Source organism: Myotis myotis, unplaced genomic scaffold (genome assembly GCF_014108235.1).
Source record: "Myotis myotis isolate mMyoMyo1 unplaced genomic scaffold, mMyoMyo1.p scaffold_m19_p_8, whole genome shotgun sequence".
Lineage (NCBI taxonomy): Eukaryota > Metazoa > Chordata > Mammalia > Chiroptera > Vespertilionidae > Myotis > Myotis myotis.
Window position 1 is genome coordinate 14,014,961 of NW_023416390.1, and position 19,741 is coordinate 14,034,701.

Sequence of the window (19,741 nt, forward strand, 5' to 3'; positions counted from 1 at the left end):
TCCCTCTCTCTGGCCCCAGCCAGGCACAGGAGATCCACCTAGACCCAGCTTATTCTTTTTGCCTGTCTTTTTTAAATCCTTCACCACCTCCCCTCAGGCTCACTGAACCCTTGGCTGAGCTGGCCCGTCACAGGACGTGATGGAGTTAATGAAGCCATTGCTCACATATGTTTCTGCTGAGACATCCACTTGTCTTATCTTTATTGTGGGAGCCAATCCTTAGATGCATTCTTAGAGACACTTGATCCATTGACTTGTGGGAGAGGCCCAGAATATTCTAGCTCTGTCTGCAGAAGAATGAAGCCTCTACTTGGGACCCTTTACCTCTTGGGGATGCTGGTACCTGGAGGGCTGGGATATGATAGGTGAGTGGGAAGTGGGAAGAGGGACTGACTATTATGATTTAGACTAGAGGCCCAGTCGGGGGGGTCTCTCAGCCCAGCTTGCATGCTCTCACAATCTGGGACCCCTCAGGTAGGGTCCAGTCCCATTGCAGCATGGCTATGGTTCCCTGGAGCCTGCAGGTGGGGGGAGGGACCCAGCAGCCAGTCCAATGGCAGCATGGCTCCGTTCCCACAGCTCCCTCCTGCTGTCAGACCACGGGTGGCCAGGGCCCACAGCTCCCTCCTGCCACTACGGGCAGCCAGGACCCAGGACTGACTTCTGCCACACCTGCCGGGACCCTAGCCTGGAGTTCAGTTGTCTAGGTCGTGACAGACCCTGGCTTTTTATATATTAGGATGGTCTACATGGAAACTTTTTTTCAAGATAAATGCAGCTGGATTATCCCCTCTCCCTACCCCAACACACCACCGTAAGATGAAAATAATAAAGAACACTGAACTTTCATCATTAAACATTATTCTAATAATCTTTGAATAAATGAATAAATATCTAATAAACATTTCCTAGCACAATGTATGCTAAATACCAATAGAAATATCATGTTTTGTGATTGGGAAAAGGGAATTAGAGTACAAAATTCTATGTCCTTCATTTACATAGTTTCTCATTAATAAATTACATTATTGTAATTAATAAGAAAAAATGCTTAAAATGTCTAAAACTACCAAATAATTTCACCAAGAGATGGTTACTGTTAATATTTCTGAATAGCTATCTAGCTATTTATGTATATAGTATTATTACCAAAATTTTTCAGTTAAATTGCATGATAAAAATTTTCCTATGACATTTATAATTCATTTAAAACACATTATAATTGAAAATAGTATTCTATCATTGTTACCCTATAGAATATTTATTTGATTTCTACTTTATTTTCACAAGTAATACCATTTTAAGTATTCAGCTATAGCAATATTTTTTTTTGCAAAACTTTGAATATTTTCTTAATATAAGTTATAAAAATTGTAATTACTGGGTCAGGAGCTGAGAAAATTGTAAGAATCTTGCTGCACATTGCCAAATTGCCTTCTAGAAAAGTTCTATCAGTCTACACTTCCAGCAACATTGTATAAAAGTGCTTTGTAAGTGTTTGCCAATTTGATAAGTTAAAATACCAACAGATGACCTATTTTACATTTTGTTGAGTTAAAAAGGTTAAATATTTTGTCTTGTTTATTACTCATTTTATTAGTTTATAAACTATACATTCATGCACTTTTTGTGTTCTTTTCTTATTCATAATGAATCATAACTTCTGTAAATATATATTTTAAAACTTTGTGTATGTGGTATAGTTTTCATATAAATTATTATTTCCCTTGTTCATACATAACCCGGTATTTTGTTCATTTGGTATACCTCATCAAAGATTGTGTATTATAAAGTGTTTCCTCTTTTCTTTCATGGTTAAAATAATCTTGCACTAAACTTACTCTCACAGAACAAGTTTTTTTGCCAAGACCATCTCTCTGACCTCAACTTAGCCCTTAGCTTCATAGACAGTTTTATTTCAGATACAGATAGTCAAGAACTTTTTGTGATGTCAAAATCTGTTTGAACATTGCCTTCTTATTTTTTCCATCAGTTTACTTGGTTTCATATAGATACTGCATTTATCTTTCCTTCTAAGATTAGTTCTTTATTAGAGGCCCAATGCATGATATTCGTGCAAGGGGCTCTGCCCTGGCAGCTGCGGCGGCTTGCCTCGGCCCTTGCAGCCCGGGCTTCATCCAGAAGGACATCCAAAAGGATGTCCGGAAGGTCGTTTGGCTGTCCAGTCTAATTAGCATATTATGCTTTTATTATTATAGATAATTTATAGATAAAGACTTACAGTTTTTACAAGCCTTTGACAGAAAAAAAAAATCATCCTTCTTAAACATATCAAGAGCCTTAAAACGTACACATTTGTTGACGTAATATTCCTGCTTCTGCAAATCTACAGTAGACTGAAAAAATAAAAGTATGGAAAGAATTTATGCACTGAAATGTGGCCTCACTTATAATATAAACTACAGGCCCGATGCATGAAATTGGTGCATGGGTAGGGTCCCTAGGCCTGGCCGGCAATCAGGGCCATCTAGCTGCTGGCCAGGGGCCTTCCTTCATTCCTTGCCACCCCCTGGAAGTTAGCACATGTCATAGAGAGCAATTGGTCTCCCAGTCGAACTCCTGTGGGGACAATTTGCATATTTGGCTTTTATATATAGATGATATAGATATAGATATAGATATAGATATAGATATAGATATAGATATAGATATAGATATAGATATAGATATAGATATAGATATAGATATAGATATAGATATAGATATAGATATAGATATAGATATAGATATAGATATAGATATCTGTGTTGGGCCAGCACAGCCAAGGGTTCATGAGCCTGAGGGGGGGTGGTGAAGGATGTAGAAAAGACAAACAAAGAAAATAAACTGGGTCTAGGTGGATCTCCTGTGCCTGGCTGGGGCCACAGAGAGAGACCCAGATGGCAAGCTGAGCCTTTATTTTATAGCCAGAGGTAAACAAGGTAGTGGTCACCATAGTTACAATGTTCTTATGAGTTTCACTTGTTTTGGTAGCACTTGCTGCACCTCCCACAGCCCATTAGCTACCCAGCTAGGATCTAGGGAGCAGCCATAAGGTCAAGCTTAATTATGCTAAGAGGGCTGTGCCCTCTAAGCTGGGACTTGTTTGTGGCTTTGCCAACAGGTCACTCGGAGGCTTAACCCTATAGCTGCTCCCTACAGATATCTTATCAAATATTATAATATTTGGAAACATCCTAAATGTTCCATATGAGGTTATATACATATTGACATATATAAGAATGAAATATTAATCCTTTAGAATAATGATTATGAAAAAATTTAATAGCACAGAAAAATGCATGTTTTGTGCTAAAGGAAGGATGCAGAATACAAAATGTAATGAAATACTTAGAAAAATATAAGAAAAAATATGCACCAAAATGGTAGTTAGTTATCTTTGTTGGTGATTTTTTCCCTTTCCCTGAACTATTCTTTATTTTTCAAATATTCTACAATGAAAATGCAGTAAAGCATTTATTTAAAATAATGATCGCCAAGCCCAGGTTAAATTATGGAAGTGTTTGAGCTCAGGCAGTGGGACTCAGAGAGGACAGCTTCCAGTGGACAGCTCCCTGTGACTACATGGGAGGAAAACATTTCACATCTGATACCCTGACCCTAGTGGGTTGTTTTCATATTCATTCCTATTTGCTAATATAAAATAATGTCCATTTTTATATGTTTCTTACCAACTCAAAATATATATTAGCTGCCATTTTTAAACTCTTTATTCACTATGCCTAATATAATGATGTTCCACAAAATCTACAATTAACAAAGATCACAAGCTGTGTAATCTTTGTTTTAAGATTATCTCATATATATCACATACTTCCCATTAAAGTATGCATCTGTAGAAATCATTTATACTTAGCAGTATAAATCAAATGCCTTGAAAATGCTCATTCTCTTTGACCTACTAATTCTTCTTGGAATGTATCTCAAAGAAATCATCAGAAATGAGCAAAATGATTTATGAAATAAGTCATTAAGTCCAGCATTACTTACACTAGCAAAAAACAAAAATATGAACTAGCTTTACTATCCAGCACAGATAATAATTTATAATAATAAAAGGGCAATATGCTAATTAGGCCAGATGTCTTCCGGACATCATTCTGGATGTACTTCCTGATGAAGCCAGGGCCGGAGGGAAGCAGCCAGGTCTGGTGCCTGCAAACAGCTGAGGGAAGCCAGCCCAGGTCCCTGTTGCCTGTTGGCGGCCGGAGGGGGGATGCCTGGGTCCTGGGTGTCAGAGGGAAGCCAGCCCAGGTCCCTGTTGCCTGTTGGCGGCCGGAGGGGGGATGCCTGGGTCCTGGGTGTCAGAGGGAAGCCAGTGCCAGCAGCCCGGGGAAGGAAGGCCTACTCTTGCATGAATTTTCCTGCTTCGGGCCTCTAGTATTTAAATAAATAATACTATGTAAAATATACTTACAATTTAATATTAGTCATTAAATATAATGTTTGTAAAGAGTTTTTATGGGTTGGAGGTAATGTCTCTGGTAGAATACAGAATACAAAGGAATGAATAGAAAATTAAATATAGATATAAAAATCTGTACTGTGTTTAAGAAGAAAATAGCACAGATAAAAAACTGACAGGAAATATGTTGAAATATCAACCGTGCTTAACACAGAGATAGGATTATTAAAGATTATTTTTTTCTTTTTTTTATTTCTCTCCTTTTTCTTCTTTCTATGCTTTCTAAATTTTTTGGATAAGCATATGTTAATTTGTAAGCAGGGAAAAACAGTTTGAAAATACTTTGCTAATGAAAGACTTATGAAACCATTCCTTACTAAGTATGTAAAATACAAAATTTGCCTCAATATTCATTAATGTTGGGGGTTTTTTTTGCTTCTTTATACATTCCAGTCAAAATTTCATCAGACATTCTTTGATCTTCAGTATTTATTAATAATGTACCCCAAAGGATCATTTTCTCTTAGATATTTATTAATTCTTATTCAAAAAGAATACACAAAGTATAATAATCTTTTCATTAGATAGGTGAGATGAGACTAGTGATAATTTGGGGGATTAGCTATCTTTTTCCTTCCCTCTCTACATGTATTATGCATCACCCAAGAAATTGCATAGAAATGGGGAGCTGCCTTCTCTATATATACAGTTTAGACATTGCCTGAACTAAGTATTTGGATTTGTGCGGTTAAAGCATTGTGTTTCATTTCACGTAAAAGTGATAAGCACTTTTAATATCAGAAATCTTCACTTAAATTCCAGACTGTTTACTTCTCTGCATATGACATGGACCCCGTCGTTCAATGCTGGGCTTAGGAATCAACAAACTCACATATTTTGCAGACGTTTGCCGGAGGAGAGCCAAATGTTGGTGCTTGTGGGTGTCCAGTTACCTTTACTTTGTCCCTTCTATAGTGTGAAATTGCAAGGGAATGCTAGCCCCACGGAGACAGGAATTCACCAGGTACCAGTCCTGCTTTTCAGGGTTCTCCTCTCCTACCACCGAGAGGACAACTGTGATAGAGAAACACCCAAACGTTTGCTGAACTGTATGAAGGAAGAAACAGGTTGCTCTGACAGTGACCACCCCTGGTCCCAACACTGTAGGGAAAGCATCGCCAGTGATCTCATTTCCCTGGAGGATGTGACAGGCAGGACAGCCAGTGCCAGGAGTGAGGAAGTCGAGGCCAAAGAGATATCCTTCTCATTTGCTTCATTTTCTCTCCTCTCCCCGTTCCAAAAAAACCCCACTAAATTATTTTCTAGGGGCCTGATCATGCAAATACCATTTTGCCCTCTTCTTAGTTCAAATCACAGATACACAATCTTAAAAATTAGACTAATAAATGTTTCATGCCTATTTTCTAGGATATAATAAAAGTATAATTTAGCCCATGTTAACAAAATCTTCAGAAAGAAAGGAAAAACACCAGGAACCTGGGATCATAGTATTTACCTTCAGGAGATAAAGGGCTTTTATCCTCCAGATGTCATGCAATGCTTTCCACTGCCTTTTCCACCCACCTTCCACGCCTCATGATATCCCAGTTTCTCCCCTGATTTCTGTCTGCCTTTCTTCCCTTTGCAGGTCGCAAGCACAACGCAGACAAGAGGTTGTGGACAAGACAGCAACTCCATGGAGCAGCCTGGAGACCTATCCCTATAACAGATACCACCCCATGGGGGAGGTGAGCCAGGACACCTGGCAGGGGTTGGTGGTGGGCATAACCTACTTTAGGATGTGTGAGGATGGTTCACTGTTCATATCCATTGACTAGAGAGGCTCAAAATATGAGATGGAGATTTGCCTGGGCATTGTGGTCAAGGAATTCCCAAACATTAGGGCCCCCGCTGCCCGCAGTCCCCCCCCCCCCCCCCCCCCACACACACACACACCGACTACCATTGAAGCTATAGATCCTGGTACTCTGAAAGGAAAAGGCAAATCAACAACAAAAAGAAAAAGGAAGAAGAGAACACACCCACCTGTTTTGCTAGTGTGAACATTGACCAGAATTAGCTTTTACTCTTGCTTGTCAATTCTTAACCAGCTTAAGCAGGGCAGGGCAAGGTGTATATGGGTGTGGGGTGTGGGGTGTGGGGTGGAGAAGCCTTCTGACTCATGATTAGCTGAAAATGTGATATTTCTTGTAGGATGCAAGAGGCAGACTCAGCAGTTCTTTAGAGAAGAAAACTTTTTTCAAAGAAATCTTTGTATTGCTACTAAGATAAGTTTGGTGGTTTCCAAAACTAGTTACAGTAAAACATTAGCTACTATACATTCAAATAGTGTGTGTGTGTGTGGGGGGGGGGGGTGGTGGTATGTGTGACATTATGCAAAACTTTTTTGAAGTATACACTTTAAAAAACAGAATTGCTGGATTAAAGGATATGCACATCTAAATTTTTATATGAATGTACAAGTTGCCCTCCAAACAGGCTTTACCACTATTTTCTCAATATTTGGGAATATGTTAATATTTTCAGACATTTTTTCAAATAGTACAAGAAAGATTTTAAAGTATAGGAGGTATCCTATCACATCCTGATGACTATTTAATGTCTTATGCTTGTGAATTCCAGTCACTTTTATAGAATCCCAAGTTATTGACTTACAGGCAAAACTGTAAGACCCTTCTTTTCTAAGCACGGTGTAAAACATGTAATTAAATCAACATCTATTCAGGTCTTCCCAGTATAATCGAAATGATTAACTTGAGCTTGATTTAGAAACTTCTGTTGGCATATTCTATGAAGGGCTTACCCAACTCTTCTCTAAACTTGGAACCAGGGACATTAGCAAAGGATATTGTTGAGATCCATAAAGACTGAAGAAAATCCCACAAAATAAGCCTGACCTTAAATGTCTGGCATGATTAGGTGTCACATGGAAGCTAAGTCTCCTGGCCCTTTGAAGGAGGTGTTGTTGTTATAGTGTTTCTGAAGTAACTTCTTTGTAAGGTTCAATTGAGTATCTTAAGACTTATGGCAGAGTAGTACTTTAAAGAAAATGGGAGAGGGTAGGTAATAATTAATTGGTTTCATAGTCTAGCTTGTTTAGCGCACAGCTGTTGTAATGTAGAGCAAAGAGTACAGAATGCGGTATCTTAATGAAATAAGCCGTTATCTTAATTAGAGGTGAGCAAACAATCTTCTGATTGATAGCTGCAGTCCTTCCTGGCTGTTTCAGATCTATCAGTGGATGAGCCTGATAAGGGAGAAGTACCCGGAAGTGGTGACACAGCATTTCCTAGGAATGACCTATGAGACGCGGCCCATGTATTATCTGAAGGTGAGTGAGAAGGCTGAGGATTGCCTCACCGAGGAAGAGGGGTCTCTCCCACCAAATCCAGGGATATCTGTTTACTATTCAGCAGCTCTAGTCAGAAATATAGACAAGGTTAAAGGAGGCAATGCAGAAAGACTGCCTTTTCCACCCCAAATGGGCTTTTAAAATTCAAAACTCGTAAAGGCATTAATTATCTGGTTGGAATCAAGTTCTAGGGTAAAGAGAATTTGGAATGGTTGGGTGGGACCATGGAGGAGAACTTGCAAATAGTAAGGCCCAGAAAGAGAAGGGCTTAGTCCTTTGTTGCCTCCATGCTAGGCCTCCCTCATTCCCACTAAGACTGAGGAACTTAGAATCCTTGGTTATGGAGCTGGACAGGGCCTTAGACATTTGGTTGAGGGCTGGCTCTGTGAAGGCCTGGTTACCTCCATGCCTGCACAGAGGTGGGAGGGGGGAAAATCCTCCACTCATAGGTCAGCCAGAGCACATTCACCTTTCATGTGTATCTTGAGTTTTTAAAATATATAGTGTTCTTTTGAAAAACATTTAAACATCATAGAAAATCTTTAGTTTTGGTTCTTTCATTTTATAATGGAGGAAACCAAAACCCAGAGAGGTGAAGTAACTTGTACAAGGTCACACAGCCAGATAATAGCATAGCCATGGGGATAATCCAGTCTCCAGCCCCCCTATCTGGCTTTTGGTGGGCGACATGAGGACTACTCAGCACGTGGTCCTAAGCACAACGGCCAAGGTCACAGGCAGGAGAGCAAGAGTCTCCGAGGAAGAGTCACATAGTGTGTATCTCTGCCAGCATCCTTGCCTCATCTTGAAACCACACAGTGGAGTAAGAAAGGGAATAAAAACCTGATAACTTTGCACAGTGGCTTACAATCGTAAGTGACTGTTTGGTAATAGAGCACGGATGTTCCCTCCAGATCAGCCAACCATCCAATAGCCCCAAGAAGATCATTTGGATGGACTGTGGAATTCACGCCAGGGAATGGATTGCCCCTGCTTTTTGCCAATGGTTTGTGAGAGAAGTAAGTGTCTTTCGCTTCCTCATAATGGTTAACTACCCCACAAAATACCTGTCATGTCTTGGTTATGTAGAAAGCCTGCTTCATTCACATGTTGGCATGGCAACTCTCTACTGAGCTACTCCTTCTCCCCAAGGGAAATGGAATTAATGAGTATCTTCACTGAAAAGTGAGGTATTCTGATTTCTTTCCAGTACATTCAAAATGATTTTCATTGGAAGACAAACATATCTAAATGCAGAAGAAACTACATCTTGGAAGTCAGAGCTGAGTGATCCTGGCTCTGCCTTTTCAAATAGAATTGGGCAAATTTTCTAACACTAGAAATCCTACTTCTTCACCTGTGAAAGGGAGTATAAAATGACTATTTCAGGGGTCTGTTGTGTGGATTAAGAGATTAGCATATGAAAAATACCTAGCACAATGAAATTTTGCTTATTACCTATACCCCTCCCTTGAAGGGAATAAAGAACCTTTAAAAGTAATATAGACAGAGAAGCATCGATCAGACCATCAAACCTCAGAGGGAAGGTAGGGGAGGATGGGGGTAAGGGGGAGAGATCAACCAAAGGACTTGTATGCATGCATATAAGCCTAACCAATGGACACAGACGCCCAGGGGGTGAGGGCATGAGTGGGGAGGGTTGGTGGGCATTGGGGGATAAGGACACATATGTAATACCTTAACCAATAAAGAAAAAAATTATCAAAATAAAAAATAAAAGTAATATTTTTTTGTGTCAGCCTTTTCAGAAACCCAAACATAAGGAATTTAACCCACAAGGAGTTCTCAAGTGGTTCCTAGGCCAACAGCATCAGCACACCTGGGATCTTGTTAGAAAATCCACTTCTCAGGCTCCACCTCAGACATAGTGAATTAGGGGTGGGGAGTGGGTGGGGGTGGAGCTAGGAAATCTGTGTTTTAACAAGTCCTCCAGGTGGTTATGACGCACACTGATGTTTGAGAACCACCACAATAACCAAGAGGCTACTGAGGCGAATTGGAGAGTAGAGGTTGTGGTCATCTCTTATGATTACATTGAAATTACTTTAAAAATTAAAAGAGAAAAGACCTCTTTCTAGGATGTTTCCAAATGTTTCTCTCTTACATTTCCAGATTCTACAAAACTATCAAGACAACTCAAGGATAAGAAGGCTCCTTAAGAACCTGGACTTCTACGTGCTTCCAGTGCTTAACATAGATGGCTATATCTACACTTGGACAACTGTGAGTACATCGAGTTTGGTCCTGGGAAGACTTCACAAACTAGATATTGACTCAGGTTCATTTTTCTGACCTCCGTCATTGCAGTTATAAAAGGTTTTGTGGCCATGCAAAGAAAGAAATGCTATTTGAGATAAAACTCAACCTAAGATACTTAAGCCAACAATCTAAGGTCAACACTGAAGAAGCCTCTTTAGAGTTGAAGTCCAACACATTTTGTTTTATTTTGTTTTGACATATTCCCAGTTTTCCAACCAGACAAATTTTCTCTAACTCCATCTCCTTGAAGTTTGTGAGTTGCTTGCCACGTGATTGGGTTTATATTGGTATAAAATTCCTACATCACCCTGTCTCCACCTCTAGGAGCACAGGGACACAAATGATGTGTAAATACTAACCCAGCCTTCATTTTTCATTGTGATCATTCACACTGAGGGCAAACTTTTCATAAAGCTTTTCATTTAGTGGACAATTTCCTCTTTATAATGCTTCTAAAGCAAATTTACTCCACAAATAAGAGCTTCTGTTTCTAGAGAATATTCATTCCTGCCCAGCCTCCTGCACTCCCTCCCCTCAAGGCCCCTCATGGGACCCCCATATCTGCAATAGCCGTTTGCCTAGTATGTGAATGAAACCCTCCCCTCTGAGCTTGCCTGGTGAAATGTGTCTTTATCCTCATCTCCACGCATCAGTCTCCTGCTTCCAAAGCTGTGCAGAGACCGATGCTGACACATCTGGAACAGCCTTGCTCCATCTGCCGAGCTATTTCCCTCTCAGCCTGTATCACTTGGACCTAGAAAAATGATTCTCTGATCACATCCACCAAGCACTGCTAATCTGCTCGTGAGGAAAAAGCTAAACGACTCCCTCCAATTTGGAGATTTACAATATTCCTGTTATTGGGGGTTGGTAGCCTATCTGTAAGACTAAACATTACACGTGCAAGCTTCATCATGCTAAAGGCAAGTTCTTCCAGACAATCCCAGGAATGACTTTTCATATGTGAGGACCACCCATCATTACTAACACTGTGATTTATGAGACCTTAGAATGGCAACATCCCTGTGTTCCTCTGTACAGGATCGGCTTTGGAGGAAATCCCGTTCATCCCATAATAATGGCACATGTTTTGGGACAGATCTCAACCAAAATTTCAATGTATCCTGGTGTAGTAAGTATATGTTTAGTAGATAAATTGATGAAGAAAAAATGGAGAAGCCATGAAAGAGTGAATTACTAGAGATAGAACTTTTGAAAAGAAACAGCTAAGCTTGCTGGGATTCCTGTCCTATGTGTTCCCTCTAAAGGGATGATGTTAAAAAGCAGCAACATTCAAGTACAGTAGGGCCTTGACTTACGAGTTTAATTCGTTCCGAGACCGAGCTCATTAAGGAGCTCGTTAAGGAGCTCATTAACTCAAATTACTTACCAACTCAATGCAAAAAATCTGCCAAGAGACAGCTGGTATCTCAAAAAACTCGTTAGTCAGGACACTTGTAAGTCAAGGCCCCACTGTACAGGACTCTCTTCAAGGGAGATTGGTTAACTGAGGGCAAGGAAGACCTAGACCAGTGTGACTATGTTTGAAACCCGTTGCTTTGTTTCAAAATATATGAATTATCATAAAGAGAAGAAAAAGCAGAGAATGGGCTTGCAGTTTATTTTACAGCAGGAGGGCAGACGTAAGCAAGGTCAACATTTTCTTCTCCTGAAGGCATTTTCAGGTTTCTGAATCTCAACATGCCCAATGAATTGGAAGGAAATAACGAGGTAGGAATGGTTAAGAGCAGTCCGGATCAAAAACCAAATGACAAGAGTTAAAATTCCGACTTAGTGACTGTGTAATCTTGGAAAAATTGCTTCATTTCCCTGTTTGAGTTTCCTCTTATTTAAAATGTGGCCCATAGTAATACCATCCTATCAGTAGCTTGTTGTCCTATGGGCATTAAATGAGATGCCACATAGGACTTGCAAAATAGCTCTAAGGAGACTCAAAGCAGTAAGACAGTGAGAGAGAAACTTAGGCCAACAAGACTATGTCAGAGTCTGACCTTAGGAACCTGAGAACTGGTTCCCAACCATTTGTTTCGTGACCCAGCTCAAGTTTAAGTTCATGATGACCGAAAATGCCATTCCATTTTACATCTTCCTTCCCAGGCCACGTAAGCATGGGGTTGACTTCTAAACCCAAATGGCAGCCCTCTGCCTTTCTGAACTCCTCCTTGAATGATGATCCAAGTTGACTCATTTAACCAGAACTAACTGAGACAAGCAAGGTCAAGCCCCCAGTTCACCCTCAGGTGCCCTGAGTAAGGATGACTCCTTACCCTTTGTGGGCTCTAAACAGATCACCATGCCTTCTTTGTGGTTCCCTCTATATTCCAGGTATTGGCGCATCTAAGAACTGCTCAGATTCAACATTCTGTGGGACAGAACCAGTGTCTGAACCTGAAACTAAAGCTGTTTCCAGCTTTATAGAGAGCAAGAAAGAGGACGTTTTGTGCTTCCTGACCATACATTCTTATGGGCAGCTCATCCTCATGCCTTATGGCTACACCAAAAATAAACCCAGTAACTACAAAGAACTGGTAAGACCTGCGCACCGAAGGCTTTAGACGAGAAACCTCAGTAGAACCCCTGCTTTCCTTTCCCTGATTTCTGTTTCCTAGATTTTTGGCTCCAGCCCTACTTGTTCTCTCTGTTCTTTCTTATTTTATCTCTCCTGCTTTTTACACCTTGCTAGCCGCCTGCCGGGAAGGTTTCAGGTTAAATGCTGCTTTACTTTCATTAATTAACTACCTGTTTCACAAAATGTCAAGTTGGGAGACATCTTAGGCATTCGTCTATAATATAAATGAGATGATTATGTTAATAATCTGCAGGAACGTGCTCTCATTGTTGTCAATTCTCTTGAAGCTCCGTTCAGCAATTATGGCTTTTGAACCATGCTTTAAAGAACTCGCCAGCTGTGAGTGGAATATGGTGTATCTAAAATAACATGGCTAAATAATATCTGCGCTCTTCTCTGCTAAACACAATGCTTTATTTTCTTCTAAATGCGTGCCTCTAGTACTTGCCTAGGAGTATTGTAAGGGGAAGTGTCAGTGGAACCCAGGCCTGGGCAGGGAACATGAGCTTCTTCTCATCCGGGTCTTTCTCTGAGCTGTGTTTACCTGACCATCAGTGGGTGGAATTGCTGAAAAGAACTAGGCTCTCTGCCCTTTGGTGAACCTGAGAACAACAGACAAAGGCCAAGGGAGAGTAAATTGAGGATTGTAATATTTATAGATATAAATTATTATATAGATATAATGATTTTAAAAATTATTTTTTCATTTTTCATTGTAATAAAATACATATAACATAAAACTTACTATCTTAACTATTTTAAGCAGTTATGTATTCACATTATTATGCAACGTTTTATCTCTGAAACTTTTTATCTTGCGTAATTGAAACTCTATACCATTAAACAACAGTCCCTGACCTTTTGCCCCTGGAAATCACCATGCTTCTTTCTTTTTCTGTGAGTTTGATTGCTCTAGCTATCTCATCTCCATGGACTTGCACATTATCAGTCTTTTTGTGACTGGTTTATTTCACTTTGCATGGTGTTCATGTTCTATGTTGTTTCATGTGTCAAAATTTTCTTCCTTTTTAAGGCTGAATAATATTATATTGTATGTATAGGTCACATTTTCTTTGTTCATTAGACAAATGATTTGTGATCAATGGACATCTGAATTGTTTTCACTTTTTGGCTATTTTGAAAAATGCTACTATGAAGATAGGAGTACAATATCTCCTGAAATCTCCCTTTCAGTCTTTTTGGGTATATAATCAGAAGTGGATGCAGCATATGGTAATTCTATTTTTAATTTTTTTGAGGAACCATCAAACTGGTTTCCATAGCAGTGACACCATTTTCCATTCCCATCAACAGTTTGCAAGGGTTCCAAATTTTCCACATTCTGACCACCACTTGTTATTTTATGCTTATCTTTTTTATTTTTTAAAATAAATTATCCATTATCAATAAATGCCAGGATGGATGGGAACTAAGCTTATTCCATTCTTAAGATCACAGAGGCCTGGGCACCCATGAGTTCTCTCACACATCCTGTCCCTCTCCCACTGGAGCATGGCCCATAAAACACCTCTGGGCAGAAAAAAGAAAAACCGCTATAGAGCCTTGCTGAAGGGAGCCTTTCTCCCAGGAGTCAAAAATATCTAGCAGTACTCCCAATATTTTTCAATGTTTTTGGACAGTTGTATTATGTGATCACTAGAGGCCTGGTGCATGAAATTCATGCACGGGTAGGGTCCCTAGGCCTGGCCAGTGATCAGGACCGATTGGGGGCTTCCAGTTGCGAGCTGGGGCCTTCTGGCTGTCTGCCGGGGCCTTCTTTCTTCTGCACCCCCCCCCTCCCCCCCCCCGGTGGTCAGCACATGTCATAGAGAGTGATCGAACTCCTGGTATCCCGGTGGAACTCCCAAGGGGACCCTTTGCATATTAGCCTTTTATATATATAGATTTTGCAAGATGTGGGAATAATGAACATTTGTCTTGGATTTTACAATTTACAAAGAGATTTTACAGCCATTCTCCCATCTGACCCTCATGACAATATAATAAGTTCACTTTGGAGACGTGGAAATTGAGACCTTGAGTTAGTTCTGTTCCTAGAGCTCCTATAGACAGTGAATGGTGGGGCCAGGGCTGGAACACACCTCTCAGACTCCAGAGGTCACATTCATCTGACTGCCTCACCCTGGCTCAGAAATGTCTACAACTTCTAGGAATTGTATCCATTTAGATTCTTATTCCACTGTGTCCTATTTCTCCCTCACTTCTTGGCCCTAGAAGTTCCATTTCTTCCTTTAAGAGGTCTGCAGAAACAGAGTTTTCAGATGAGAAGCCCAGAACCCTCCTTATTCTCCAGTTTCTGTGAAATTTGTCATGGATGTCTACTTTCTACTGAAAGAGATCTGTGACAAACACAAATGAACCACCAAAGACATGCCATTATAGATCTTCGATGGGACAGGCCTTGCACTAGCAGAGAAAAAGAGGCCCATTATACCCCAGTATTTTTCTAGGGAATTTCATTCCCTTCTTGGTTCAGCAAAACAGATACTACGTGACCATTTTGCAAGGTTTGTGCTGCTGATTAGCCATCTGGTTAGAGCCCTCTGGCCATAGGCTAGAGGGGGCAAGAAGGCAAGAGGGCCCTGGGGCACTGGGCCCCTGGGGCCCTGAAATCACCACTACTGGAAGGTAACTAATGCTACTAGTAAGCTGGGAATTACAGACAACCTTTTAGTACTACGTGCAGAAATTGGCACACTGAGTTAATTATGTACCTCTTACAGTCTCAGGTGCTGAAGAGTTAGCATGAACATTTATCTCAAGAATTTTCAATAAAAAGACAGTGTAAAAATTTTCCCACCTTTTCTCAACCTAACTGAAGCTGGCTAGCAGTGGTTTTAGGTTCTTATGAGGAAGCTTTGACAAAGTGCACACAGACACAGAATTAAGCCAACTTGTTTAAGGAGGTTTCCACTTCTACTATTATTTACAACTACCAAGTCTGGTAATTAATCTCTATATATTTACAAAACCAAAAATGTGTAGAAATCATGATAAATATTATGTTGCATGATAGACAACTTGGCAATCATTATGTAGGGGAAACATGACTATATATAGCCCTGTTTTAAACTGCTCTGAAATTAGAATAGCTATAAGAATTCGAATGTTTTAGGTACTGACATTCTTTCCATTTGAGCTCTTCCCATACCAACCCTGTATCCTATCCCAAACTCCATCCTCCCACATACATGCCAGGGCCTTAATCAACCACCTTAGAAGACTATTGTCATAGTCCATTTCAGAGGTAATGGGACTGATGTAAGATGATAGCACTGGTAATAAAACTTGGCAGTAACTATTTAAAAAAAGAAGCGTCAAAGATGATTTTACATGTGTTTGGAGGAACATGATAAGCCAGAAATATGAAAATCCCTCACTTGTTGGGTTTGAGTGTGTTGAGTCTGAAGTACCAGCAGACTGCCTAGGTATAGATGTCCAACCGGAAGTGAGAAAGATGGTCTGGAGCTCTCAAGATGGATTTGGACAAAATACCAAACTCTATGGATTTTTTATTTTATTTTTAACACCAGATATCTGTCTCTGCATTCCCCACCTCCAGATACAAGTTGGACAGAAGGCAGCAAATGCACTGAAAGCAAAGCATGGAACCAATTATAGAGTTGGATCAAGTATAGATATTTTATGTAAGTATCTTTTTTTCTCGCTTCTTCAATAGTCTCTGAGGCACAAAAGAAGTCAGTGGACTTTGGGGAGTGGGATGGATGGAAGAGGGAGAGAAGAGTTCCTCAACAGGAATTTCTACAAATCAAAATGACCCAAGATAAAAGGGAGTCTGTTCCAATCCAGAATTATATTCTCCAGGGATAAGGTGTGAACTCAAAGAAAAACTTAATATGCTGGCTAAGACCAGAACTCCCCCTGGCTTAAAAAGAGCTGGCAGGGAGAAGACACGGGAGTTAACAGGAAGAACGTTTTCCAGTGGTGCTTGGTCAGTTGATTCAGTTCCCAGAGAGCCCATCAGGCAAAGAAAACAGAGCAGGTGGGGCCTGGAGAAAAGATCTAAAAAAGGAAAGAATTTAGTTGAAAGAAGTGTGCACTGGTTTTTCCCACCGCCACCCTCCTCCTCCACCCATCAGAGGACCACCTAGATAGTATTTGCATAATATTTTCCTGATGGTCATTTTGTTCCTGTTCCTTTATATGTCGGTTTACTCTTGTCTTAACATATTAGATGGTTCAATCTTTGATGCAGCTCAGAAACTTTAACCAAACCTTTGCTATGTACCAGGCATAATCCTAGGTGCTGTGGGGCGGGTAGAGGGGAGGGAGACAGAGAGGTCAAACAAGATGTAATCACTGACCTACAGGGGCTTAATGTCAAGGAGAGAGAGAAGACAGCTATCCATGGCATCCTCACATGAAGTTGTTTTTTTGGATTGAACCTTTATCCTGGAAATGGCTTATAGAAATCTGTGTTTTCACTGTACAATTTCTAACTCTGCCTTCATGGTTTCATTTGTAGATGCCACATCAGGGTCTTCAAGAGACTGGGCTCGCGACATTGGGATCCCTTTCTCATACACATTTGAGCTGAGAGACAATGGTACATACGGATTTGTTCTGCCAGAAGCTCAGATTCAAGCCACCTGTGAGGAGACCATGGCGGCTGTGCTCTCCATCCTGGATGACGTGTATGAGAAATACTGGTACTCAAACAGTGCTGGAAAGGTGACATCGACCACCGCGGTGCTGAGCCTGCTGATGTCCTTCAGGTCTCTTTTCTAAGTACATCCCACCCAGGCCTGCTCAGCCCCAATGACCTGATATGGTTGCAGAGAATGTGTTTGTCTGTGATCATAGAGGAACCAAATAATTTAAAAATGCTTTCTATTTCAATAAAGATAAGTCATGTTTGAATTGTAACGTTTGGTTTGCTCGTCATTAATTTCTTATTACTTAAAAAGAGTATAATATTAGTTAGTTATTGCGACAGTAATGCTGCAAACCAAACCATGCTAAAACTCAATGGCTCGTGAATCTATAGTTCAGTTAGGGTCAGCTTTGCTGATCTTAGCTGTGTTTACTTATACATCTGTGGTTAGTTTCAGGGCAGCTCCCCTGAGGTTTAGAGATTTTTTCCCCCCTATCTAAATTATTTGAAAATTTGCTTGTGCCTTCAAAACAAAAGATAAGTTATATAATCAGAAGGTAAGCTATATAATCCTTCTATATAACTGTTGCTGGTTGTTGTTTTTTTATTTACTTATTCAAACAAAATTCTTTTAGAATCTACTAAGTTGATTTTGCTAAGCTCTAGGGTTATATGGTGAATAAGGTGGACATAGTTCCTGTCCTCTTGGAATTTCTATCCCAATGGGGGTGGTAGCCATAAATAATTGGAATGGGCATACTGTTGCAGCTCAGAGGCCATAAAATCTTGACCACAAGTAAATAAACTAAATATTGAAGCTTGTGACAGGTTCTATGAGAGAAATGATGAGTAATTAGAGAGGTGAGCAAGGGCCAGATTGTATATTTACAAGTACACAGGCATTTAATTGTGCTATCTTGTCCTATTAAACCGCAAGTGTTCTTAAGGTAGCATCATTTCCTATGCATCCCTATGTGACACCTTGAAATGGTGCTAAGCACTTGTCAGGCTTTGAACAAGTGTTGTAGCTGTGACTAACTGACAGGGCATCCTTGGTGTTCAGTCACCCATTTCCAAATTTCCTTGTTGGTCACAGTCACAATACACTTCCTGGTTGTAACCCTTTTATTGCCTTTCTTCGTCTTCTTTATTTCTTTGCATTTTTCTGTGTGTGGCTGATAAGGGTCAGAAAGGAAAATGTCAGGGGCAATGAGGCTTAATGAGTCAGAGACCAGCTATTTACATAAAAATGCCAACTCCACAACCGTAGCATTGTCAGGAGAAAAGGGTTGGGTTTCTTCAATGGCCTGCCAGGAGAGAAGAAGGTAGTGTGGCCACCAATGTCATGTTGAAGAAGAAAACAGGGGAGCTGTGCCTAGAGATTTCCGGTTATGAGTTTTAACCTAGCCAGCGTTTTAGTTTCTAAGACGGTCTCTTAACAATTTGGACCTCTGAGTCCTATAGGAGTTCTGATTTACAAAGCTTAATTCATGTCTAAAGACTAGGCCTATGGCCAAATAAAGTTGGAAGAGAACAGATGGAAATGCAAGTGATCAGCTTACCTACAGCCTCCCACATGGATTCTTTCAAGAGGCTAGGACACATCATAACTTTCTTGGGGGACTTCACAAGGCTCTAGATATGGGAAACTAAGGACCATGACATGTTTTTTACTTCCTGTGATAGGATCCTCAAAGCAAAGATAGGTAGGTGATGAATGACCATACTGATCTTTCTTATGGATGTTTTCAACTTCTTGGTCTTAAACAGTAATGGTTTGGAAGAATTTCACAACCGTTGCAACTAACGTATTCTTGAGAGTATTCTATGTTGTGGCTTTCTGGGGGCCTGAGATTCAACTTCACCCCACTTAAAAGCTAAGAAGTTAGCTTGTTGCTGTTTCATGGATGTTAGAAGACATGAGACTCCTGAGTCAGAGACAAAGGACCTTATTATTCATAGCTCAGGAAGCAGCATGAGCATCAGTATATTTATATTGGTTCCTCTTGCTCCCAAGTTCAAAGCAGGTGATACCAAGAGCCCAGGTAATATCTGCAAATGCAGTGAGTTGTGTTACAGGAGAGAACCACTGAGCTCAAGGACTTCACTATTTTTATTTTTAATTTTTATTTATTTTGATTGATTTCAAAGAGGAAGGGAGAGGGAGAGAGAGACAGAAACATCAATGATGAGAGAGAATCATTGATCGGCTGCCTCCTGCATGCCCCCTACTGGGATCAACCCCACAACCCAGGCATGTGCCTTTGACCAGAATCGAACCCGGGACCCTTAGTCCATAGGCCGATGCTCTATCCACTGAGCCTAACCGGTAGGGCTTCATGGCTCCAATGGGATACATTGCCCAAATTACTACTTAAGAAAGATTTTGAATCTCAGAATATTTGACACGTCGGTATAAATCAGGGGTCCTCAAAC

General features: G+C 40.4%; 1 protein-coding gene across 1 annotated transcript; it reads left to right on the forward strand.

Annotated features, from left to right (window-relative positions):
* The first annotated feature begins 297 nt into the window (after positions 1-297).
* Positions 298-17,483, forward strand: CPO (carboxypeptidase O). Its single transcript, XM_036320814.1, has 9 exons — positions 298-365; positions 6,075-6,174; positions 7,677-7,778; positions 8,714-8,818; positions 9,933-10,043; positions 11,121-11,211; positions 12,426-12,628; positions 16,253-16,337; positions 17,177-17,483. The coding sequence occupies exons 1-9, from the start codon at positions 298-300 to the stop codon at positions 17,437-17,439; spliced, it is 1,128 nt and encodes a 375-aa protein (XP_036176707.1). The 3' UTR covers positions 17,440-17,483.
* Positions 17,484-19,741: the final 2,258 nt, after the last annotated feature.